Source organism: Haemaphysalis longicornis, unplaced genomic scaffold (assembly GCF_048455015.1).
Source record: "Haemaphysalis longicornis isolate Haplotype H1 unplaced genomic scaffold, Haemaphysalis longicornis Haplotype H1 scaffold_10, whole genome shotgun sequence".
NCBI lineage: Eukaryota > Metazoa > Arthropoda > Arachnida > Ixodida > Ixodidae > Haemaphysalis > Haemaphysalis longicornis.
In genome coordinates, this window is record NW_027526204.1 from 61984796 (window position 1) to 62010761 (window position 25966).

The 25966-nt window shown below is 47.5% G+C and overlaps 1 protein-coding gene across 6 annotated transcripts in view; it reads right to left on the minus strand.

Annotated features, from left to right (window-relative positions):
* Positions 1 to 4991: 4991 nt before the first annotated feature.
* The window catches only part of LOC144158632 (muscle calcium channel subunit alpha-1-like), a 649353-nt gene continuing 628378 nt past the window's right edge, over positions 4992 to 25966 (minus strand). For all 6 annotated transcript variants that reach the window (XM_077689654.1, XM_077689653.1, XM_077689656.1 and 3 more), the window contains 4 exons: positions 25474 to 25592; positions 24006 to 24213; positions 22092 to 23477; positions 4992 to 15397 (listed from right to left, as the gene is read on the minus strand). In XM_077689654.1, the coding sequence (XP_077545780.1) occupies positions 23266 to 23477; positions 24006 to 24213; positions 25474 to 25592 (539 nt within the window). In that variant the 3' untranslated portion in view covers positions 4992 to 15397; positions 22092 to 23265. The remainder of the gene's footprint in view (positions 15398 to 22091; positions 23478 to 24005; positions 24214 to 25473; positions 25593 to 25966) is intronic.

The following is a 25966-nucleotide window of genomic DNA, read 5'->3' on the forward strand; positions in this document are numbered from 1 at the left end:
ACTTGATTGCTAGAGCGGATCTCAGCTTTGAAATTTCGTGTCAGTACTCCTTTAAACGGGTGCATTAGCCCTTCTCACGCCCGATTCCTGGCCAATCCCCCACGTGGGTATGTGCCATGTCAGCGGCAGGCAGCGCGCGCCCATCTCCCCTCGTTGCCAAGGAAGACGAGGAGATTCCTGGCCAATCCCCCACGTGGGTATGTGCCATGTCAGCGGCCAGGCAGCGCGCGCCCATCTCCCCCCGTTGCCAAGGAAGACGAGGAGCGCGCGCACCCGCAGCTGTTGCTATGTGGACGGACGGCGGTCGCCGGAATTCGGGGTCGCTTATAAAGTGCATTCGCACTTAAAAAAGAATACTATCCGGTGGCTGGTTTCGATCCCTCGACCCTGCGGGCGGAACGCAATGTACATGGTGCTCTACCCACTGCGCCACAAAGCCGACACAGAGTGGGAGGCTACGAACGCGCCTTTATCGCACCCCTCCCCCTACACTATATAAAAAAATACTATCCGGCGCCTGGTTTCGATCCTTCGACCCTGCGGGCGGAACGCAATGTACATGGTGCTCTACCCACTGCGCCACAAAGCCGACACAGAATGGGAGGCTACGAACGCGCCTTATATCCTTGAGTACGTCAAGAAGCTTCTGATACAACGCATTCACTACCACCAATCCCCAAACACTAAACGTTAACGCAATACACCCACCCCCTATGCGACGCATTTACTCGAGTCCCCCTCGCGGGGAGATAGGCCCAATTTTTTTAAGTGCAGAGTACTTTAGGCGCCCGCCTTGTCGTCGTAGCTCACTCGCTGGACCCAAGTAGAGCAACAGGGCGTTCCGTTGTAGCGCTGTTGTCGCGGTGTACCCCAGTTGTTTGTGGTTATCAGAGAGGAAAGGGAGTGAGGAAAAAATCCGGTAACTGTCTCTCAGGGAGGACACCTTAACTGGGTTTTGGTTAGGTGGGGCAGGGGGGGGGGGCGGAGGGGAAGGAGTGTAGGGGGTGGAAGGAGGTAGAGGGAGGGTAGGTAGGGTCGCGCTTAGAGGATTTCAGAGAGGCCGGAGGCTTCGACGAATTTGACGATGAGGGATGCTACTTTCAGGCGGGTGGAGTCCGGTCCGGGTGAACCCCAGAGGCTTCGAAAGCCAGGCGGTTTATATAGACTTAAGCGTTCGAAACACGTGAACCGCTGGCGCTTGTCATACATCTCCCCGTTGTTTAGCGCAAAGAAAACTGTAGGTACATTTGAGGCAAAATTTACGTATTTAACCAGCCGCGCCCGCGTTCATTTAGTTAAGAACGCTCGTTGGGTTGTTTTTTACGATGGTAAGGGAAAAAAGCGGCAACGGAAGAAAAAAGTCGCGCGTTCGAAATGACCCAAAAAGGCTCCAGACGCGCAAGAAAAAAAAATTCCGCGTTCGAAATGACGCACCAAAAGCTCCACCGTACGAAATTAAAGCAAGCGTAAAAAGAACAGAACTCCCGCTGGCTCAGTTTCAGGCAGAGGGCGCGCGAGCACTACGATGGCGGGAAATTTGAATTGCATGGGGTGGTAGCAGTGAGCAGATAACGGCGCTACAGCCCATTAGGGCGAGTAACTGCTCTGCACTTTCGTCAGCTTTCAGATTGAGTGGAACAGCTTTAATTTTTTATATATCCCAACGCTTTCCGTAAAGAAAGCGCTGCTTCTGATGAAGGGAACTGTATTGGCCGTTTTGCGGTCCACTCAATCTGATTGTGCCTTTGCTACCATAAGCTCACTTTGCTTTGGGTGCATATAGCATACGCACCAGGCGTTTGGTGAATCGATTTGAAAGGACAGGCGGACAATAAGCCGTTTCGTGATCAATACCTGCTTCCCCTACACAGCTTAATAAGGCTTGCAATTGCAACTGTGAAACTCCGACCAGCGGCAATCGTTGAATCGCTTACAAGACGGAACACAGGCGATGCGAATACCGTAAACTTCTCGGGCTTTCAATAAGTGTCTGCTTGGATTCCAGCGGAGACCCGTTGCACCACTCTACGCACAACGTGCAAACACATCAAATTCGTCAAACAATCGGCACAAAACGCAACGCTTAGGCACGTGTAGCACACCGTATCATAACTTGAATTGGCAGGACGAGGTTGTTGTTGTTGAAGAAAAACATTTATTGTAGCGGAAAATGGTGTTGGAAAATAACTTTTATTGCAATAGAGCAAGCGTATGTTGGTTTATGAGGAGGTGGCGCCCTTAGTTTAAGGTGAAAGAGTCTTGCGCCGTGGAAGAGCACTGGTGATCGGCATAAGCTGCAGTCTTGCAGGTCTCAGCTGGTTTGATTGCTGAAGAGATGGATTGCTTATTGGAGGTATATTTTTAAGCTAGCGACACTACTGGCGTACTCAAGAAAACGTGCGGCTCTCGGAAAGTGGTCCGTCGTCAGCAAGCTTGGGGGCTGCAGTTATAGTCGCATTTATAATCGCAGCTATAGTCGCAATATGTGCACGTTATGTTTACGACACTCTTTTGTGTTGTATTTATCGTACATGTGTCTCTTTGAGCAAGAAGTGCACCCGCCACAGCTCCTTACGGAGACTGCTGCCAGCCCCCTGTCTTCGTCCGCAATTGCCAAGTGACAGCCATCGCTGACTGAGCCCTTATCGCGGCACCCAGTCACTGCACAGCGTAGTGGGTCCTTCGAATCGCTTGCTCCCGCTACCAAGGTGCCTCTTTTCTTACGTAGACTTTTTGAAATTGAGGCAATGTACTCTTTATCGCTCCGGCGCCGTTTAAGATTACGGGACAGACGAACTTCACCAGGTATCTGCTAGGGCTCAAACCCTAACCGCGTGAAGACGCTAGTCGAGTGTCGGCATCTTTGACACAGAAACGCCTTTCAGGAGTGTTGTCGATTTTTCGCGCACCGCCATACTTGAATGTTAGAATGAACACTCACAGTATCTTCGTAGGCAGGCCAACCTGCAGCTTGATATATCGTTAATGCTGCCTGTATCTGCAACGCCACTCACGGACCTAGTTGTCATCGAATGAGGCTCAAGCTATGCAGCCATCGTTTTGATGAAACATTCTTCTCCTTGTTCATCTTTTTTATAAAACCGCGCGCCAAGGTGCTTTTCTCTTCCTGTCCCACAAATCTGGGTGTTCTTGCTTTCGAAGAAAATGATTCAATGTTAGGACCACATTGTTTGACAGCTGAGGAAACAAAAGAGAACGGAAAAAGATGTTCGTGAATGCCTTCCCGTCTGCCCATCTGCACGCACTTTTTGGCCTTTTTGAAGTAATATGAACACATTGCACTTCTTGCACTTGCACCCGGCACTTCTGTCGGGGATGCACCGTACCGGATTAGTGAATAGAGCAAGTTTTGCCGGATTATAAGTGCACATGGAGGTCTTGACAGGGGTTATCCTCCCTGCGGTTTTGATTTGCCCCGACCTCAGGCGCCCTTGCCTTGTGTCTGGATGTACGCATCTGTTTGCTTCTCTCGCGAATTGATCACTGTGTGTCCATATGTATCTTCTCTCTACAGAATACCTTGCGGTACTGGTTACAATTGCTGGCTCTCTGATATCCCGTAGGTCATTATACGTCAGCGTGTGCACCTCAATTTCCTCCTCCTTTGGCTGTGCTTGAATGTCTAGCTGTTTTTCACTTACGTCCGCCTTACAAGTTTACAAGAACATTGCCAATTTTAATGCCTTGGTTCCTTTCCTTCGCTTCACGTATTTTCTTCCGTGCGTTAGTGCATCCTGCGTTCAACTACTTCCACTATTCTGTCTACCTTCCTGAAAGCTTGTGGCACCTTAAATAAGACTTCCCGTGCAGCGAGTCCTATGGGTGAACCTAGGCACTCACTGAAGTGTATTGCATTTCGCACAAATTCCATTTCATAGGATCCATGGTGGAGTACAAACCACGCTTCAGGTTAACCACAGAAAAGTTAATTACTTTACCTAGCGTCCAAACTTCCCTGTAAGCTGCACCTACAGCGTTTTCCACGTGGTACCCTTGTCTCTGCACATCAAGCACCGTGCAGACGGCAATCTGTAAATCTTCAGACACCGCCAAGCTCGGCAACCCGTTTTGTGACCTGCTCCGCCAGTGGCTTCACGACCTCTCCCTGCGCCCTTAAACCACGTAATTAACCCCTCCCATTATTACGACCAAATTTTGCTCCTCCATGGTGTCCCACAGCTGCGCGTCCGCCATTCCTATTGATACCTTCACTGTTTGTCCAGGAAGCGTGCTAATGATTTCACTCTCTCGTCACTGACTATTCTCCCACTAATCACCGCTCTTGCCATAAATAAGTCACTGACGATAATGACCCGACATTGCCTCCTCGCCGGCCTTGACGGGTGTTTTTGCATCCGGGTCACTCTGGCTACCCTGGCTAGCATAAAGCCTTCGGTGATTTCTGTCTCCTGAAGGCCTTAAATAGCCCGGCTGGGAAGTACAAACCGAGGCTCTGAGATGTAACTAATTAACGTGAGAATATTGGCGAGTGGGTACTCCATTCAATTGATGCGTACAGCGCGAACCATTAGACGAAGGACGAAGAGAGTGGCTACACGGACAGCGCTTGTCCATGTAGCCACTCTCTTCGTCCTTCGTCTAACTTACTCTATTGAATTGATGCGTACAGTGCGAACCATTCGACGAAGGACGAAGAGAGTGGCTACACGGACAGCGCTTGTCCATGTAGCCACTCTCTTCGTCCTTCGTCTAACTGTTCGCGCTGTAAGCATTAACTCTGAGATGTGTGAGCGGGGAAGTTGTGACCAGCGGCTGAAAGCGAAGCTTGAAAGCACAGAGCAAAAGCCACACCACCCACACCGGAAGGTAAATCCTATGGTTGGGTTGGTTCAGTAACTAATTATAATAAGTGTTTGCGTCATGCCGATGAAAGGAAACGAAACATTCTAACAAACTACATTGTCTGAACACGTACCAGCACTGGTAAATAAGCAATGAAGACAAAGACGTAACCACATTTTGCATTTAATGCATCCCCGTCACCCGGGAACATCGCCAAATGGCAGGTCGTCCAAACAGCAAAGCATGACATATGACACTTGCAGTGTGCCATGACAATCGATCCTGACATTCGCACGGCGATCCGCTGCGTCGGCCAAGCGCCGTAACCACGCATGCGCGAAAGGCGTGCCGCTCCATCACCCACGTGCCTGTCGGCGACGGTCATCGCACGTGGGCGTTGAAGTGCCTTGCGCAGGCGCAGTCGCGACGGAAAAGAGGGCATATACGAGCAGCTAGATTGCCGTGGACTCAGCCTTAAGAAAAGTAACGGGTCGGGGCAAGGGAAAACGAAGAGTCTGTGCACTCGGTGGCACTATTTGTCATGAAGGTCCCCAGCGCTGGAGGCGAAGAACGCAGGAGAAAAAAATGAAGCGCACCCCAACCTTCCATTGCTTAAGTTTGTTTCATGTACAGTGTACTGCACGGTGGCAAATCGAAGCACACAGCTCATCGCCGCATCTGTCGACCCCACGCATTAACAGTGCTAGAGGTCTTCTGCGCACGCGCAACGAAAATTGTGTGGCTTCACATGAGAATTCTATAGAACCTCGATAGAACACTTGAGAATTCTATAGAACACTTCGTTCGATGTCTGATTGTCCGCATTTTGCCTAATCATAACTCCAGTGAACGAAAGGAGGAAAAGTTGGCGTATAAACATGCAACGGTTGCAGCAAGTACGCGTAGGCTCCGGTCACGACGCGTCATCTTGTAACAAGCTTACTTACTACACTGAATGAATAACAGACGAGCGAAGTCTAGCATTGAGAATGAGCTTTCGTAATTGACTTAGTGTAGTGAGCACAGCTGCTACGCGAGGTGTGGCAATGTGAAAGAAAGGTGGTGTACAAACACATCCGGAATATCTCAACAGTTTTACACTTAGTATGTGTCATCCGTGTCAGTCCATGAACCTCTGACAAAAAATTATTTTTCTTCCCGTCGGCAGCGGCACGAGTGGTTAATACCACTAAAAACGACATGTGTGAGCACATAACTGTTACCGCATTAAAAAGGACTTCGCACTAGCTTCGTATATGGTTCGGTGCCACACTTTAAGGCCGAACTGTTATTGTTAGCGCCTAATTTTTCATACTGATAACATATAGAACCGTCTAGTACACCTTATCACAGCGTGCATGCTTACAGCGCAGCACAGCTCTGTTTTTGACAGCCATTACGTTCCGCGCGACAAAACTTTTCCCCAGGTTGTAATGTGCCTACACGGGGGTAGTAGAGTGTGTCGTCCTGCCGCAACTTGTATATCTACCTGGTTTGATCAGCCGCAAGTTACTGTAGAACATAGAATATACAAAATAACATTATGTTTTGGTAACTTGAATTGTCTTAGAATTCAAATCTATTCCCTTAAAAAAATGAACCTGGGAACAAATTAAGTTGTTTTACAGGGACTATTACGTGAAATAGCGAGTTACTCCTGATTTTGTAATGACTTGTCAGCACCAGATCGAACCCGCAAGATCTCGTGTCAATGATATCATTTTTAGCCCTGAAGGGCCCTCAATACAAGGGCCCAAACATCAACCCGAACACAAGAGAACAAGTAAACCAATGCAAAGCCGTTAGACGTGTTTAGTGATTTGCAAGTAACTTGTTCCAGCCAGGGCATGCCGGACAGGACAAGCTAAATTATCGGATGCAAACATCGACGTTTGGTTTGAACTGAACTCCCTCACACACAAAATGCAAGCGGCAGAACTACCTTCAATGGTAGAACTACAATTCAATGTTCAGTCGGTTGAATTTGTCCCTAGAGCCGAGAGGTCTTTCAATGAGAGTCATGACACTAGCAAACAAACTCGCGTTGAATGACAGTACACAGCAGGAGAAATCATGACGGAACGGCACCACAGCTTTCAATTCACACTTGGGGTCGCGTCAGTCAGTGGCACTGGGAGGACGGGGGCGAGCAGCTGTTACACAAGCTACGGCATATCGTGACGTCACAAAAAAGGCCCACAAAGACAGGTTCGTTCCGGCTATGAGTCTCCACAACTTGGCTCCACAGCACATAAGGGCAAGTCCTTCTTTGTGTCGTTCGGTTGAATGGCGACCACCAAACAGCAGCAGTGACAGTCTTCGATGACGCTGTTCAAGCTGCAAGTACATCAAGCCAACCGAGGCTTCGACGTGAAAAGCGCGTTACCCCGTCACGTACAGTGCCTGTTTTCTATAGTATTTTCTTTTGTAGAAAAAGTGAAACTCTTCTAGCCGCTATGTGTATAATATACTTTTATATAATATGTATCATTATGTATATATTTATATATATATATTATCGGTGCAAAAGAAAGCTATATATATACCTACATTGTACACATATGGGCGCATCACAAGTCTCTCCTCTCGTTTCTACACTCAGCGTTTCTTTATGTCCCCTCAAGATATCTGCTTAATGTGCCGTAGCCAAAATTACAAATAAGTATCGACGATTATTATGCCTAAAAAGCTTATGGTGTAGTTAAGCTTAAAACGCACCACCAGGTGTGGCAAGCGTGCCCCTTCCGCTAATAAATAATGGGTGTTGTTATCTCTGTGGATGTTTGCCGCCTGACGTACCAAATATTTTAATTTATTACAAAGTAATGAAGTTTAAGAGACACATCTATTGGAATGCCCCTGCACTTCCTGCAGCCTTGCCGGGTTGCAGATAACCGGAACTCTTTGGTTAACAAAAAAAAAAAAAAACGGCAGCCTGATTGCTGCAGGCTTACACCAATGGAGGGGAGACGTCAACGCAGCAAAAGAATGGTTGTACCGCTTGTATTAACAAATATACCAGTGGGAAAATCCCTGCTTCGTTAGAGTGTGGCAGGCTACGAAATAACTCTTTCTCTTGGAGACCACGAACCACCACTTAAATGATCCATGGTTGAATGTGTACTAGAACAGTCACTTATGAATACTCATTGACAAACGACCCGTGTCTGCTTCATGATCTAATCCATCCCATTGGCAAATTTGCAAGCCTACGAATTAAACATGTGCAAAAGGGATTACTCGTACTGTTTTAGGTGGCCGCTGCAAAGAAGCATTCAACATAAAGATCACGACTACAAAATGACACCCATATACTGTGTACGCAAAGTACGCAAATTGAGCACAAGAAAGGTTGAACAAAACGTAATTCATTCGGAAGGACTGAATCGCAGGAGTTCTACAGAAAAGTCGTTGCTGTTCGGCGTTGCAGTATTACAAACCCTGCGAGAATAATAGCTGACGCTGAGTTTGTTCCCTAAGATACATGCCCTCTAGACTGCTCAGCAAAGAACTCCTGCGACCCTACGTGAGTACTGCCGATGGACGGCGCGGCGAAACCACTGCAGCAAACAGCAATGTCGCCTTTGCTGTTGCAGTGGCAATTCGCGTGATAGGCTTCAGGAAACAAACAAACAGGCATGGCATTGATAAAAATTTGACATTCAGAGAAATAAAAGGCACAGAAGGCGCATGTTCAATCGAATGTCCTTTCTTTTCTGTCATTCTGGAGAAAAGAGGGTGGGGGAAGCTGCGTGGATTAGCTCAAAATGAAAGACAAAGGTAGCAAGCTGGGCCAGTTGGCTCATAGTCTTTGAAGTGGGAACCAGTGTTTAGACGCTGCACAAGGTGAGAATAGACACGGACGCCACTGTGCTTGTGGGGAAACAAGTGTCGTCCGTATTCTCCCCTTGTGTAGCCTCTTAACACTGGTTCCCACTTCAAAGAAAGACAAAACTTGTTGATCGGCGGCTTATACAGCCTGTTGCAAATAAAAAAATTTCGTACAAGATCGCTAAACATCTGTGATGCTTCCTTATAAAATTTTAATCCTGCGAGTAGCGCACCCGCGTGCGTGCATTTGAGATGCATTTTTGTAAATACAGTAAATCGTTACCTCAAGTCCGAACATGTTTCTCGTTGTCGGGTTCAGGCTGGTTACCTACGCATTATCTTCATGTTCGGGTAATTAGCAAAATACCCATTCTTAACCAACATGGCAAGACAAATAAATTTACAATATCGGGAAACGGCGAAAACGAAACGATAGGCCCTGTTGACGAGAAATAATAAAGGTAAAGGTCTCAATTGGTTTAGTTTAAGAAATAATAAGGGGTGTTCACTGGGACAACCGTTCATTGAAAGCTGGTCCACTCTATTTAGATTCTTTCATTCAGTGCCTCCCGTGCCTTTGATTCCTCAATGAAGCCTTCAATGCTGGCGGACATTCGCCCATCAAGGTAGTTAAAAATAAATCGAGCTGCCTTTCTATTAAAGGAGCACCGTCATGCCTTAAACGGCACTTTCAAAACGCTCCCCCGATCTGTAGAACCATACTGCATTAATGTTAAATGGCTCCTAATTTCCTACCCATGCGTATAATATGCACCTTTGATCTAAACGGAAAAATCCCTTTTGAGCTACACTTTACCTATGCGTCGGTAGTTGAGCGTAGTCAATACCTGCCGAGAATAGTCGCGAACCTACATTTGGCGCGAGAGAAGTAGCGCGCAACCAAACGGCCCTCTAAAAGATAAATTGGTCTCATGTAGGCGCTCCAGTTGGCGAGGTGGCGGGGACCGGTAGAGCAAAATACAGCACTTGGAATTCACAAGACAATGTGTAAAGATGAAATGCAAACTAACACAACGTACAGAGTTCGTTGCATCTCGCAAATACAGTGTCGACCGCGAAATCCACCTTTCGAAGCGGGCAACACCTGCGTGCGTAAACCCGCCATCTTGAGCGCAAAAGCCGTCTTCGAAAATTCGCGGTAAACATTCGCGCACTCATCGCAAAAAGTTTCGATTTTTGTTTCAACAGCGCATGGACGAAATGGGGGAGTGGCGCACACGACTCTACTAGAAAAAAGTCACAACACTTCTTATGCCAAAAAGAAGAAACCTTCATTCGTATGACAATGGAACATATTTATGGTAGCTTGCAAACGTGTCACAGAAGACTAGCTGACAACTTCGAAGAAGCCGTGACGAAGGTGTCAGTTGCTATTTGAGGCAATGTACATTGGCATTCTGAAATATTTGCACGCCGTTCAGCATCAATATAATTAATCTTCTCCTTTTTCAGTCTGTACTTTCCGTTTGCACTCTCAGAAATTCCCGGTTTATCCAAGTTCAATTCATTTTCAGAACTTCCTGCTTAAGTTCTAAACAAGACATGCTGTCCCATTTGGAAAACGTCCTGCTTAAATCCTAAAGAAGACATGCTGTCAGTTGACAATTTGAGTGGTCGTAACTGAAATTGTAACCATCAAATAATGAGAAACTTTAGGCACAACGTTCATCAAATATGAGGTTTTCTTTTTTCAAATAAAAAAATGAAACGAGGAACGCTCCTTGTGCCAACTGTATTGGTTTACCAACACAAGGATGCTGGTTCTCTTTCATTAAATAAATAGATAAAACACAAGCATGAACGGCAAACAAACAGACAGAAAATTGGCTCGTGCGTTCTTTTCGCCATGCCGCAAAAATACACATGCTTCCTAAAAAGCGAGGAGTCGGAAGGACACATGCTTCGTGAAAAATGGGAAACCGCATCTAACTTATCTACCATCTGTCGTCCTAAAGCAAGTGCAGTAGAAGTCACTCCACAGGCTTTCGTTTGTGTTCAACACCATGCATTACTTAGTGTTCGCTTTACCTTCTAATAATCAAATTGCCTTTAGGCAACACGACCGCTGGCGGTCTAACAAACCTACGCATACAGCGACACAAGTAACCTTGTTGCCCAAATGGATAGTCAACGGCGCGTTGTGGCGTCAAAAAGTGTAAAATGCGCATATTATGGTCTTCAGCGGCTGGCTGGTGCGGACGAAGTGGAGGCAGCGCAGGGAAGGTTATGTTTACGAGCTGTGCGTAAGCGCAGAAGCGGCCATGCGGTCAGCTGCGGAATAGTTCCGATTTGTTTCATTAAAAAGGCCCGTTTTCACGAGATTTGCCGGCCCCTTTATATCGCTTAGATCCTGCATACACTGGGGAATTTTATAGTAAACTTTATTGGTATTTCACTTGACATTTGTGCTTGCATAGTGCGCCTTCTCGGAAAATGTAGGGTCCTGGTATTGCGAAAAGAAAACTCGAACAGACGCTGTGGACGCGAAAATTACACCCACGAATCACGAAATTCCGTAGCAGGAGATCTGGCTGTTTTGACATAAGAACTACCCGGTATACCTTTGCCATGTGTGCAACCATTTTACCAAAGTTGCAGCATTTATACAAGATGCTGGTATAATTACAAGCAACTACTAAATGGTGCTTAATTGATCTTTTTAAAGCAATGCTTTACTACTTTCGTTCAGCGGTTTCGCAGAGTATGCGCGAGCTAACCTCTTTACCGGAGACACACCTTCGGCGACACGCCCCTCGAAGCACATCGCGTGATTCGCCGGTCCCGCTGTCGGCGCTGCGCACAAAACCCCGTTTTCGGTCGTTCTGGTCACGCAACGGCGGCGGCCGCTCAGCTGATCGGCAGCTGACCAAACCCTCACCGTCCCACGCATGCGCAGCTGGGTCGTCTCGGGCTATGTGACTTGTCTTGCGCCACGTTCGCCACGAATGAAAGCGAGGCTGGGCCGGCCCTTCTTCTGTGAGTGTTGCACGGTACCGAACGGCTTTGAGCCGTGGTCGGCAATACGGCTACATCAAAGGTTAGCCAAGCGAAGCCAAGACTCAACCAGACTAAGCCAAACTTTTGCTTTGCATATCCAAGGTTAGCTGAGCTAAACAGCAACAATTTTTGTATTCGTGAGTTGTTACACGGAAACAAAAAAGTACCATCTCGACCATTGTTAACGGAAACGCGGTTGCGTGTGCCTTTGGGTACTATCGGAGAAGCCTGCCAGCCACTGCGGGAGTGTAGCACATGACATTGCTTGTGACGTGACACTTGTATCTCCGAATTTCCCAATCGCAGGGGACGTAACGTGCGAAGACATTATAACACGAGTGTATTCAACAGGTCCTGTGAGTTCTCGTAGGTGTGGTGTGTTTGTAGTTTGTCTCTACCAGAAATAGAGCTGCAATTCGAGCCTGCGTTGTACAAATGATCCGTGTACTTGTGAAAAAAAAAAAAGTCAATGCTTGAATCATCGCATGACATTACCGATAACCTGGAATATTCAGGTGAGCTGGTTGGAACATTAAAAACTAGTCTGAGAAATGTCGGTTTGTTCTCATGCAACATCTGCGAAAAAATCTAGTTTTTTTTCTAAAGGTGGTCCGCTCCGGATTTTCTGAAAATACAGTTCTTTAGAGCTTCAACTTACGGTAAATAGCAATGGTGGAAAGTAGATTAGGCTTCGCAGAAGATAGCAGATCTAAAGGAGTAATGTATGGGTAAAAATGTTTCTCTTAATAAATTACTGAATTATATGAATGCTCTAAAGAAATTCAGCGAAGCTGCATTTTCGTGTTTCGGTTTACCCTGCAGTCCACAGTGCTGGTAGCAGCAGACATACTGGCGGTGCAAGGAAGTGATGCATGTGATTTCGATCTAATCTCGCCGGACGCATGCGACCTATTAGCGATATCCCAGTGGGGGATGACTGGCTGCTTCGACAGTACTCTCGGTAACACACGTTTTGCTGCCATTAGGAGTGATTAAATTGTTGCACTACCTTCCTTACGTTCTTTTACGAGAATATGAGAGCCTCAGTAAGTGGGAAGAAAGTTTATCTTATAGTAAGCTGTAGCAAACTCTGGCTGCCGCAGCTGACCGAGTGCACGCTTCTGACACATACGCACTAGACAAAACGTCTTCGTACGCAGATAGGAAACACAGAATTTTTTTTTGCACTTCCAGAAACAGTTCTACGCATGCGCGTAATCACGGCGACACTACAGCTATGGCGCTGGGGGGATAGGCACTTTTTTCTTCTTGGAGAAAAGCGGTCTTCTGGACCCATGCAGGACGCTCTGGGTCCATTTCAAAGATTCTGCTGGACCGCGCGTAAGCCATTCTGTGCTAGCACATGACACTAGGAATCCTATTGTGGAAACAAGACGTCGCACTATTCGACAAGTGCGCCGGAGCTTTTCGTACGCGCTAAACAGGCCTGTTATGGTTGCATTTGTACGCAAGCCTTGGTGTGTTTTCTTGTGAAAAAAGTGTGCGTGGTGCAGGGTATGCAAAGTCAGCAGGTAAAAGAAGTTCTGAAACTGCTGTCTCTTCGCAGTGTCAAACGCGTATAGTGACTGATGTGTCCCTGCCTGAACAGCCATTTACAAAAGAGTAACACAAATTTGAAATGACGCAGTTATTTTAGACACTGTGAGGCCTCACATATTAAGGGCAGAGGGATTATTGTTTTAGCACAAAATTTTGCGATATTTCATCGTCAATTAAAAAAAGCACATGAGGATGTGGGTAGTCATGACACCCTTGTCGAAGCTGCGTCCTGGACGACTAGCTGCTCACAAACATTTTCACGCATGGCCGTTTAGTTGTATTTACTATCATGACAACTAAAGTTGCGTAAATTAATGCGAATAGCATAGCCAATCCCCATCATTAGCAGCTGGCGCCGCCTACGAGCATTGCTGATATTTTTACGGTGTTTGTGTCTAGCACCTGCGTGTTCCCTGCCAAAACCGGCTGCAGTGCCCAGCCACTGAGTGTAGTTGTTAAAACAGAAAAGCATGGCGTCGTTTGATTTTTGTCCAATATGATTTTATAGTGAAGTTGGGTAAAAATGATCTCTTCGTTAAAAAGTGACGTGCACGACCTTTCTTGTGGTTTGCTTGCGAGTTTGTGTCATAATAAAGCAAGAGAGATGTCACTTAAGAAGTGAATAATTACAGACCTATGAGAAGCGTCAAGGTCGCCAAAGCACACGGATGGATAGTTTCGCTTGTGATTCCTTGTAATTTAAGCGACAGGAAACACGGGCAAATCTGAGCGAAATCCTGCGGTTGCATGTCAAGATTTCTAAAACCAGCTCAGAGGCCAAATCGCAGCAAAAAGCTGAATGAAAGTGGCTACTGTTCTGTGGAGGCCGAAGAAAACCAACAAGCTTAACTGGAAAGATGACAATCGAGCAGCCAAAAGTGGATCAATCATCAACAAATCGAGCGCAGTAACACAAGAAAAAAACATATAGGAGCTGAATTTCGAGCCCTTGTTTATGAGAACTCACCTTCGTGTCCGCAGTCAGAAATAAAACCACATCTCTAGTTCAAGTCAGGGTGCACACAGGCAGTAATGTATTCGGCTGCTTGGTACACGTCACAAAAAAGAACGCTAAATCAAATCAAGAAACCGCACATCAAGATGCGTGGTTGGCCAATTCACAGAAGTGTATATTTGCGCAAAATGGCCTAGCCCTTTCGAACCGTGCAATCGTGTTCGGAAATGTCATCCGCGAGGGTTCCATTCTCATAATCGGCCAATAAGGAACGGGCCTCAGTTAGCACGCTAGAAAAACCCCTAGCGCACGTGAGTGACGCGTGGCGAACATGACTACAACAACAACAACAAAAAGGCGTAGTGTGGAGGCAGTGCCAACATGCAAAAAACACCTCGGTGTGAAGACCACGAGGCCAAAAAAGCGCGCTGGGCTGAATACCACGCCAGAGCCTATACGAAGAGACAGCGTTCCGCTGAGATACAAACAACCACAACCTCGCGACGCACATCGCAGGCTGACAAACATTTCTGACCACGGCATGGTGGCGCCGATACCGTGACAGGTGCTACCTTGTGCTCGACCCAACGGATTCAAATGCTACCCATCACGTTATGGCTTCTAAAAGACGACGCGGGCAATCCACGTAACATATATTACGTTTCATGCGTTCACAAAGTCTGTCCGCACCGCCAACAAATTCTCACACCTGCCAAGTCTGCACCCTTCGAGCCTTTTCTGTGAGCAGCGTTCTAAGTAGCAAACTTTTTTTAGTTTTCTTTCCATGCGTGCGATACACCTAAAGCGCAGAATTAAAGAGAGATATATAGACAGATGTACAAAGCGCCCGCTCCATGAGTCGAGGAGTAGAAGAAGCGCAACAAGGTCTGTGAACAACCACCACTCAGAAAAGATGCATCTTAGGTCGCACACGGACGAAAGGGGAGCTGGCGCCAGGTCGCAGAAGTTCATCAAACGGAACAAAAGCACAACAAAGCACAGGCGATGACTTCTTCGGTCGTTGGCCAGTCTCGAGGGTCAAGCGTTGGGAGCCACAAAAATTCACTGAAAAAATAAACAAATAACACCAGCAGGAAGCAAAGACACGCACACGCACACTCGCACATCACGAACTTCTGTCACAATTCCATGTGTCCCCGCTGAAGCCCATAGAGTTGACAGGCAAGCCGGCTCCGCCGTAAGATGTACCTGTTGAAGGAAAGTGCAAAACAATAAAAATCTCCGTTATCGACTGTTCAACAAACTGCTTATTTTGAACAGATAAGTAATAAATAAGAGCAGACGAAGTTTACAGTTCGTCTCCGATGCGTCCGCCGGGGAAGCCCAAGACCTGAACTACACCGTTGGAATCCCGTTTTCCAACGATGATAGCAAAGCATCTGCATTTGACCTAGGATGGAAACTCCAGCTGCCTGCTTGGCAGGATCTTTTGAGAAGGTATGCGCCTCTCCATGCGATAAACCCTAAGTGCGATTTCCGGCATCCGCGGGGTCTGCCCAAGCGCACTGAAGGCTTGCTACACCGGCTACGACACCCGAAGCTTATTGTTTACACCCGAAGCTTCTTGTTTAAGTTGGGTTGGATAGAGTCGCCATTGTGTACAAAGTGTACACTACTGACACTACTTGTGTACACAATTGTGTACACTACTGACAACATTATGCATATTTTAAGCCGCTGCCCGCGACAGCATCGAAGGCACTTGTGCGACTCAGACGTGTAGGTGCTCTAGAACTCTCACAATTCCTTGGACCCTGGCGAAATCATGACGAGGCAGTGCTGGGAACAAAAACTCTGCTTACTTGTATTGCAGAAACAGGGCTAGAAGAGGTGCTGTACACCCTGTGAACATATGCATTTTATATATGTGTACATGTTCAATCCCCCCACTTTCATTTTTATCTTTTCTTTCTCTTTCTCTCTCCCTCTCCCTCTTTTCTCTCTCTCTCTCTCTCTCTCTCTCTATTCGCCCATCATTTTACTGTATTCACCCCCATCTGGAGTAGCAAGCCCTATCGTTAGTGGGGCTGATATGTTCGGATTTCAATAAAAGTTCTCTCTCTCTCTCTCTCTCTCTATCTCTCTCTCTCTCTCTCTCTCAGTGTCTATCAACCATCCACACAATGTACTCATAATTTTTGCAACCCTTTTTACTATTGAAGGGTCAGATCATGGCTGTCCTTATTTCATCACATCAAAGCTTCCTTTCGCCAAACATTTCACACAGCAGAAGACTCAACCACAGCACAGATGTGCGTACCCTATGAGAGCACATAGCAATGGACGGCGCGCATCAAGGCCTCTCCACCACTCTTAGGCGACGACGCCAATGGTTGGCTCTCTCACCGATTCTCTTAATCCACTCGCAAAATACGTTGAACCATCACCCCTCAAACACACATGGAGGAACTCCTACAGGGATCTTTCATAAATCTTTTGCAGCTATGCGTCTGGCAACAATAAACGCAGGAAGTGTGAGCACGATCATCGCCACTGGGAATTTGTAGGCCCCTTACAATGAACATAACCGCTGTTCGCGGTAACATTACTACAAATCTATCGCAGTTCTTATCAAGAGACGCAAAGTATTTTGGCTCAATCGCGTAAACAGGATTGCCCGCAAGTGACAGTTTGTTCGTCTCTTGTGAAAACTCTCAGACCACCTAAACACTCCTCATGAGTCATGCACGCGCAATAATTAATTTTAAATTAAATGCTCTGAGCATGACGTGGTGCCGCACGGATGTATCGGTGTTGTAGGCAGCCACCATATTGGTCGGCACCGACAGGAGCATTAACGGCCACAGCGCCAGCAGTGCAGTGAGTACAGTGGTGTTCCATACTGAGAGCCCATCCCTCGGTGGTGACTGCTCTGCCGCTGGATGAGGCCATTGCATACAGGCATCCTCGCTTCCACTGTGCTGGGATTTCTCTTTGCAAAGAAGACGCAGTTGCTATGGGGTCACAAGATGCTTCGTTGCCAATGGAAATACAGGTGCCGTTTCACAAATCACGCTGGCGCCGCGTTTTATGACCAATGGGTCATTTAGTTCTTTTGCAACAAAAAAGCGGGACTGTGAGACTGTGTTATTAACCAGCAGAAAACTTTTGCGAGCCTCCAGTTCACTTATGGTCTTTATTAGCAATCCCTGGGAATGTTCGTGGTCACCACAAGGCAAATGTCAAAAGCGAAACAAATGCTATCATCAAAACTGAGAATAAGCGTCATTATTTTCATACAAAGTGCGATGCACACCGCCTAAAATCACCGTGAATTAGAACCAGAGTTGCCACTATGTTCTCTTCGCGCAGGGGCCCCTCATTGCCAAGCCAGAGCAGCGCTGCGCGACTACAGCAACATAATCCTCAGAATACAGATGCCAGGTATAGTATACACTGCGCCTCACCGGAAATGGCCTGAGCGAGCGGGTAGCCTGAGCGGGTAGCATTAGGACTTTATATTTTTAAGCGTTTTTGCGTTCGGAAACGCTTACGATACCTAAGTTGCATCGGATTTACGGGTTCCGTTAAACTGAACAACGCAACTTGTAGTTTTAAAAGCACCATTGTCTAAAAATACACCATTAATTCAATGACTGAATATGGCAGGCAATGCTTCGGCTATGGGCACTACTGTTGACGCTTTACACCACTAATTCAAATGCCATGGCGGACGTTGCATGAGTGACGCCATCAAGCCTGCGAGATTTCTCCGCAATGTGCTTTTAAATGCAGAGCATTTCAGTAACTCACGATGTCACCCGCATTGACGTCCGTCGTAGTCCGCACCGTCGTTGTCCGCACCCCTCCCCCTATACTATATATAAAAAAATACTATCCGGCGCCTGGTTTCGATCCCTCGACCCTGCGGGCAGAACGCAATGTACATGGTGCTCTACCCACTGCGCCACAAAGCCGACACAGAATGGGAGGCTACGAACGCGCCTTGTATCCTTGACTCATTCAAACTACGTCAAGAAGCTGCTGATACAACGCCTTCACTACCACCAACTCCCCAAACACTAAACGTTAACGCAATACACCCACACCCTATGCGACGCATTTACTCGAGTCCCCTCGCGGGGAGATGGGACCGCCAAAAACAACGCGTTGTGGACTGCGCAGTAAGGTGCCGGCACGGGCGAGAACCGCTCGCGCTGTTCGTTCCAGGCAGGGGGCGCGAGCACTGCGAAGGCGGGAAATCTGAACTGCTTTGGACAAACCTCCGTTCAATTCATCAAGAGACAAGTGAGACAGGGAGGCGAAGAGCGTGATGGGTAGTAGTAGTAAGCGGATAACGGTGCCACAGGCTGTTATGGCGAATCACTGCTCTGCATTTACGACAGCTTTCACGTTGAGTGGAACGGCTTTAATTTTTTCAGAAAGAAGCGACGATTAGAGAGGGTGAATTTTTACGGGCAAGAATTAAATCAAGTTCGTAACTTGTTAAGTCAGTCAGTTCTCCCTTTTACACACTGTTCTTCGAGCCAGTTGGTTCTCTTGAGCTTCCGTTTTGTTGAGTTCAAGTTTTACCTAACTGTATCCTGTTAACCGCGAAAGTCGAACAAATTAAAATTTGACAAAGCCGGAAGTTATCGTCCTGTAAATACTTTGACTTTTTGTATTTCGTGAGGGCGAAATGTAATGAAACACCACTTTCATCCACTTCTAGCTTTGTTGAGCTCGAACGTTTTCCAAGCCTATGCCAAAAGCTCAGCAGATCTAAACTGCATTCGTTTTTAGCTTGATACAAGAACTCACACATCTTACTGTAACCAGAATGAATGCACATCAGGCCCAGAGTTCACCATTTATATAAAAAAATTCCTCTGGGCCCGTAAGCCTGCTTACGCGCTTTGAAGGGGAAAGGCTGGAGGTGCTTAACAGCATTTTTTACTGCTGCATTGTATTTGCATTTTTTTCTTCGCTTGCGTTTTTTTTTTGTGTGTTCTTGCCGATTAACTTCTACAGGCTGGTTTTCTGCTGCAGAGCATTTGAGGCTCTTTCTTTGCTTTCGTTTCATCATCTTGGGGCGCGAAATATTTCGACAGGCAAATTATGCGCTGCTGGGATGCACCTGTTCTACTCACGTGCCTGCACGTTAAGTTTTTACGCGGCACGCATTGCTTTACATTTTATTCCACCGCTAGCAATGTGTGCAGAGAGCGCAGTGGTAGCGCACTGAGCTTCTACAATAGAGACCCGGGATCAAGCACCATCGAATCACACGTGTTTTTTTATTTACTCTTTAAGAGGCTTTTTTCTTTTGTGCGCCCGCCATTTTTTGCCTGAGAACAGCCACTACAACGACGTCGTGTTTTTTTTTTTTACAAAATAGGTCTCGTAATACTTTCGCCTTAAAAAGCGACAGGGGTTCACAGAAAACGCTAGGGAAGTTTACATTACGCAAGCGCTATAGCATGAAGTATTTGGCGCCTTAAGCTTTTTATCGCAAAAAAAAAAATTTGGAAGATTTATTGGAACACCTTTGAGAGTGCGTGAGCACCTATATCCCTTTCCTCGCCCAATGCGTACGCTTTGCTACGTTTTTAGAACCTCGCAGCACTGTGTTTCTCGTACACCCCTAGCACACCTCGCCAAACGAGCCTTGTATTCTACTGGCTCAGGGGGAACGTTTGACCTTTTAAGTGCAGATCACTTTAGGCGCTCGCCTTGTCCTAGCTCGCTCGCAGAAACCAAGCATATCGCCACGGTGTCACGGTGTAACCTGTCACGGACCCTTCGCCGCGGCGTAACCCAGAGGCTTCGAAAGCCAAGCGGCTATGCCAGGATATACGTAGCGTGAGCTAAAGTTCAGCTGGTTATTCTTAGCTTTGTCTAGGATTAGCTAATTATCATGCTTACTGCTGCTTATCATCCAATCCAAATCCAATTCAAAACCAATCCAATCCAAGCCAATCCAATCCTCGCGCTTGCGCAGCATGGCTCTCCAGGAGCTACGCGAAACTGGTCGAACTCGGCCAGTGTAGCCAATCCAATCAAATCCAAGCCAAGCCAAGCCAACTAAACGTACGAAAATTACCAAAAGCAACATAACACAATTGATACTCACAAGAATAACACAAGGGAAACACTGACGAATCGCTGCTCTGCACTTCCGACCGGTTTCACGTTAAGTGGAACGGCTTTAATTTTTTTAGCAGCGGCTTTCGCTGCCTGTCTCTCCTTTTGTAGTCCGCCAACATCGGCGTTTCGTCACCGTCAGTCTCATTCTTTCCTTTTGCTGCCTGCCTGCACTGGCTGCTCAATTAAATTTACAATGAGTACAACAGGTTACGGGTCTCACTGGGCTCGTCTAGACGGTGTGCGATGGACGTGGCATGCCACTGAGAGCGCAGCGTCAGCGCCACAAATGAGGCTCGGGTCTCACCATCACGGCCCCATCTCTCTCAGGTCTCGACTTAGCGTCTGCCTCTTCACACGCCTTCTGTCATTATCTATTTTTTTGTCGGGGAACACGGATGAACGGCAAATTCTCGGCGACATACTTCACCTATTGTTGACGCAATAAAAAGAAGGTATGGGGTCAAAATTACCCTCTAAGTTAGAGCTTGAAACCTGCTTACGCTTCTGAAGATGATCCTGACATGCAGATTTCATCCAGGTAGTAAATCTACTATATGACCTCTGGGCCTTAATGATTGCTTATTTCGCTTAAACGAGGTACTCCTTTTTCCTATTAGAATGGCTGTGGTAGTTCCGTGGTCATAGCTGTTGATTTTGCATTCGGCTGGTGGGGGGGGGGGGGGGGGGGGGGGGCAAACAAAATTTTCCAGGCTAGGCGCGGCGTAAAAAATACGGGCGGTGCTTGAAACTTTTTAAAAATGTGAATGTGTATGGCTTGTTGCACCTTGTGTTAATTTGAGGTTAAACCTTCTTTTAAACTTCGCAGCCGTACCTGTAACCCAGCCCCATATAGAGCCCTCACCGAAGTCCGTTCCGTTCGTTCGCCATCGCCAGAAGCCACCTGTCCGCCCCTGTCGGTATTTTCACTTTTTGAAGTGGCTTCTCAAGGTTTTCAAGGTATATCGCACCAGGTTTACTCCACTTGTGGCAGAGGCCTACTCTCCTTTGGCGCTGCTCTTCTCTTTTCCTGCCCACTTTGCGTCACCCTTTCCCAGAGGCCTCCTCCGAAACCCCTCCCCGCACTGCTGTTTCCATTTCTTGACGCACTATCCCCAGGTTGGCATCGCTAGTTCACCCACCCACCCACACTGTCCTGCAATGTAGACACTCGCGCATGCGCTGTGCGAGTGTCCGAAACATTCTCAGGCCCTATCAGTGCTTAGAGCGTCGTATGCGAAACTAGGACCGTCTCCATGCACCTCTTCAACCCTGTTGTCCTCGACTCCTCACCTTCCAATCGCGAAAAAGCGTTCCGTGGCCTGCAGAACTTTTTTAAGGTCACGGGACTCTGTGATGCTGCCGGTGCTGTTCGTACTGCGCGACTTGTAAACCATCATCTTTCTTCTCCTCCCTTTCTATCCTTTTTTCTATCTATCCTCTTTCCTGTTTATCCTCCTCATAGACTCAGGCTTGATTGAGATGCAATCAACCCTAGAGGCAGTTATCGGCTGAGTCGACCTATCCTTTCTCTTCCAACAAAACAACTCTTTCTCTGCACTCCAAATTTCTGAGCGACCTGTGTAACTTGGAAAGAGTTTTTGTAGCTCACGCGTTGTATGAAACATAGATCTAAGGCTTTCGCCGTAGAAAAGCTCGAGGGAAAAATGCAGGCCAAATCTGCAGCGGAAACCTCTGCGGGTCATGGGTTTCTTCTTCGACACCGTTTCGCTTTCTAGTTTTCCCTGTAGCTTTTATATCCCAGAATATTCAGAGTAGCCTGTGGCATCAGTCTCACCTTCAATCAGAAGCAGTGACGGCGGCTCGTTGAGGTCTCCGTGCTGCGCTCTGAGACAATCTTCCTCTCGGCACGTGACTGGACACTCTTCGAACTTCCGCACGAGTCCAGTACACCTCGCGGGACCTCGCGCGTTTTCAGCGCGAGGAGGCAGGGGCGGACACACAGCCATCGACACAAACAAACCGAGAGGGGTGGCGTACTGGTTGAAAGTCCACGCGTTTGCTGGGACACACAACCTTCGAAATGCAGCCGAAACGAATGTTCTATGGATGCGGCGATGGTTCTAGGGGGAGTAGAGTGTGTAAGAGAAAGAGAAAAAGGCACTGGAGTGTTCACACGACAGGTCGGCTCCTGCGAGGACCCTTCCGACAACTGTACAGGTATATACACGGCCCCGGTGAAAGTGCTATCCGGCTATTCCGTATACTGAGACTAGCGGGTGGGGGGCTTGAAAAAAGCTAAGCGCGTGAGCGCAATGAACTGAGAGCGTTTTGTTTACTCTTCATCTCTCCTACAAGGGCTTTCGAGCATTCAGTTCTCTTCGAGTCTTGAGTTCGTGACTCCTTTTTTGGAGGCGATGTCTCGTAGTAGGGTTTCGGGGAGCAAAAAGACGAAAAAGTTGTCGACACCCTTTGAATGCAGTCTTACAAGGAGATCTGCAGCACAAGGGATTTGACGGTGAATATAATGTCTTAGGGTAACGAGGGTAGTCTCGAACAATGGTTGGTGCCACATCGCTCCGTAGTTTCAAGAAGGCCGCCGGCATGGTAAAGGGCGATGACCTTTTGTGACATGGCGTAGCCATGACGGAGGGGAACGTGTAAAAAGGCTGCCAGTGTAGCGACCTGTTGGCTGCTGCGCCAGTTGATGCGAGTGTCATTGAAAGAAACGACAAGCTCGAAGCCTATAGCACGTCGCCCCATATGAGATATTACAAAGCACTGAGGGTGGGTGCGCTTAAAAGAGGCTTAGTATAGCTTCGACGATGCCGACCAATGGCTCACTCAGTGGCGGCGCCCCAAGGTCTTTCAGACAAATCTCGTCTGTTGCCGTTTAGCGCAGGTGTCGCTGCCGTGTCCACGACGCCTAAAGCACCTTCATTAATGCACAGCCACCCATGTGGCTGACGAGAGTGTTGAAGTCTTTGTTGCCGCTGCGGCCAGCTCCACTGCTATAAGGGCGTGTCCTTGAAGCCTCCACCAGTCTTGCCGTTGGCTTGCGGCTGTTGCCCTGGCGACTGCGGTCGCGTCGGAGAGGTCGCGCCCACGTCGGCGCGCTGATCCGGAGGTAGGGGAGGGCTTCGGTTCTCCGTAGGAGACGTCGCAACCACGGGGAGCTCTACACGGGTGGTGGAATTGTCGTCCGTAGGGCTGGTGGTGGCAGCTGCAACAAAACATGTATCACACAGTGCATTAGCCCCAGTAAAACACTTTAAATGACGAGTCAAAACTTTCTTAAAAACATTTTTAGGGAATCCCAGTTGGTTAGACTGTTTTATAAGTTCAGATCTCCATTTAAAGCAAGCGTAACTGCTGCAAAATTGTCTCGAGATATACTTTAATGCGACAGTGTGTTCTTTTTGTAGGCGTCACGTCGGTGGCTCCATGCTCTTTATCTCTGACGTGTGTGTTACCGAACTCCCCGCAGCCAGGGGGTGCGCCTTTTTAACTGTTTAATTTGGGTTAGCCTTTGTAGACACATCGCACCAAGCCTAGTAATTGTCTAACCTTACAATCATTTGCACTCTTCCTTCGTGTCTGGCACTGCAGTTGAACAAGTGACTGTTTCTACATTTCATATGTCCCGTCCATTGCAAAAGTGCAGTCGCTAGCACCTCCGTCCCCCCCGTATAGTTTGCGACGACTAAGAACACTTCATTTAGCCACCGAGCTTTCCTATAGTGGCGCTTACTGTAGTCGGCCGACATGTCGCCGATGCCATGGCCGGGTGGTCCCCGGTGTAGCTGGGGCATGCTCCGTCGGCGTTCAGCCTGCAGAATCTCGTGCGCGGCTCGGTCCATTTCCTCCTGTGTCAGGTTGAAGGCCTCGGCCAACTCCCGCTGGGTGGCCCGCACGAAGTCCGCGTCGCAGTACTTGCCCAGGCCTTGCTCGTGGAGAACCTTCAGCAGTCCCGAACAGAGCAAACATGCACATTCGAACCGAAGGGGGACAGATAGAAAACTGGCCGCGTATACGCTCATTTCGCTGCAAATGTCGTGGAAAAATGAGAGCCTGCTACCGCCCCTGCCATATAAATGCCTGTCTTCTCTTCCACGACAGCCTCCCAAGCTCTTTTCCTCCCGTTCCTCTTCGTCACACGATAAACACGGTGGAGGTATGCTGAAGTCTTTTCCCGGTTCCACTGCTTGTACGCCATCTAATGGAACGTTTCATTACTGTTTGAGTACTTGGTTTATTGCGAGGTTTAACGCGACGAACCTATACCTGGGCTATGAGGCACGCCGTAGTGAAAGGCACCGGTACAATTTTGACCACCCGGGGATCTTAAACAGGCGCTAAAATATCGACACACGGGAATTTCTGCTTTTCGCTTTCATTAGAAACGTGGCCGCCGCGGCCGGAAATCTAACCCGCGTTCTTGGGCTCAGCAGCACAAATTCCACTGTTGTGCATTCTAGAATGCCACCACGAAGTGTAGGGTCAGGATTGAAGGCTCTCTGTTTCTAAGAGTAAAAAAATTACTTGCAATGCGTAATTAAGAAACATTAAGCATCCCTGTATTTTAATTAAATGCCAGTTATGAATTGATGTTCTGCCTCAAACGTGCCAAATGTTTTAGTTTTGCTGAACAAGTTTGAGATATCTGATGTTCTCAACGAGATTAAGTGGTTGGAAGAAATTTTGCCCACGTAAACTTCTTCTCTTTAAGGAAATCTGTAAAGTGTTGGCCGGGTGGCTGAATCGAGGGACGGACAAATATACAAAGACCAAAATTTTCGGGTTAAAGTAGCCCAAGAAAGACTCTCGTCTTTAAAAGCGGGCTAAGAGCGACACAACAGGAAAAGTAATACTCAGGAGACTTCAAGCCATCCCTCACTCATATTGGCTACATACCTCAATACCTTTCCACATACAAATATTGCCCTCAATCAGGTACTGTAGTCGTTATGACCTTGGGGTGTGCCTTTTAACCAGTTCTTTGTCTACTCCCTTCCTCTCTCTGGGCTATAGGACATGGGCAAACTTGGTGGATTGTTAAGTGTTTAGCCGGCCGGTTTTTGTAGACGGCAGGTAGCACAATCAGTGCATTGTTCATAAGTTTATAGCGTCATGGGTGCGGGCCCAGGCATGGCCTCTGGAGAGGTAGGGAGGTTTTTTAAAAAAAAAAAAATTGCGCATGGAAGAGCCGTTCACTTTACCCGTCCCACGAGGTTCTCCGCACTTCCCACGAAGGCGCTGGGCGAGTCCTCGGGTCTTCTAGGAGCACCGCTCATCAGGTGGTTTTGGTCCAAGCCGGAAGGGCTGCCTCGAGACGAACCTGAAAGGAAAGCAGACAGAAACCGGTTCTGAATCGATTGCTAAAAATTGGAACACTAGTGCCACCAACATTTCTTTTAAGCAAAATATGCATACGTTCAGATCTTTGAACGAAATTTTAATCAAATCGATTCAGTGGTTGATAAATGCAATTTGTTTAGGCACTCATTTATTGTTGTAGCGCCCTGTACTAGGAGACGCCTATCATGACTTCTAAAATAGCGCGTGTGCATTTTAGCCACGCCCATCGTACTTATGCAGTGTCCTCGTAAGCTTTCTAACGAGGCTCGTTTACTTTTGTCAGACTTCACGGGCGGTTTTTTCTCATGTATTGCTTTCGTTTTGCTCTCATCTGACCACTTTTAGATGGAGCTT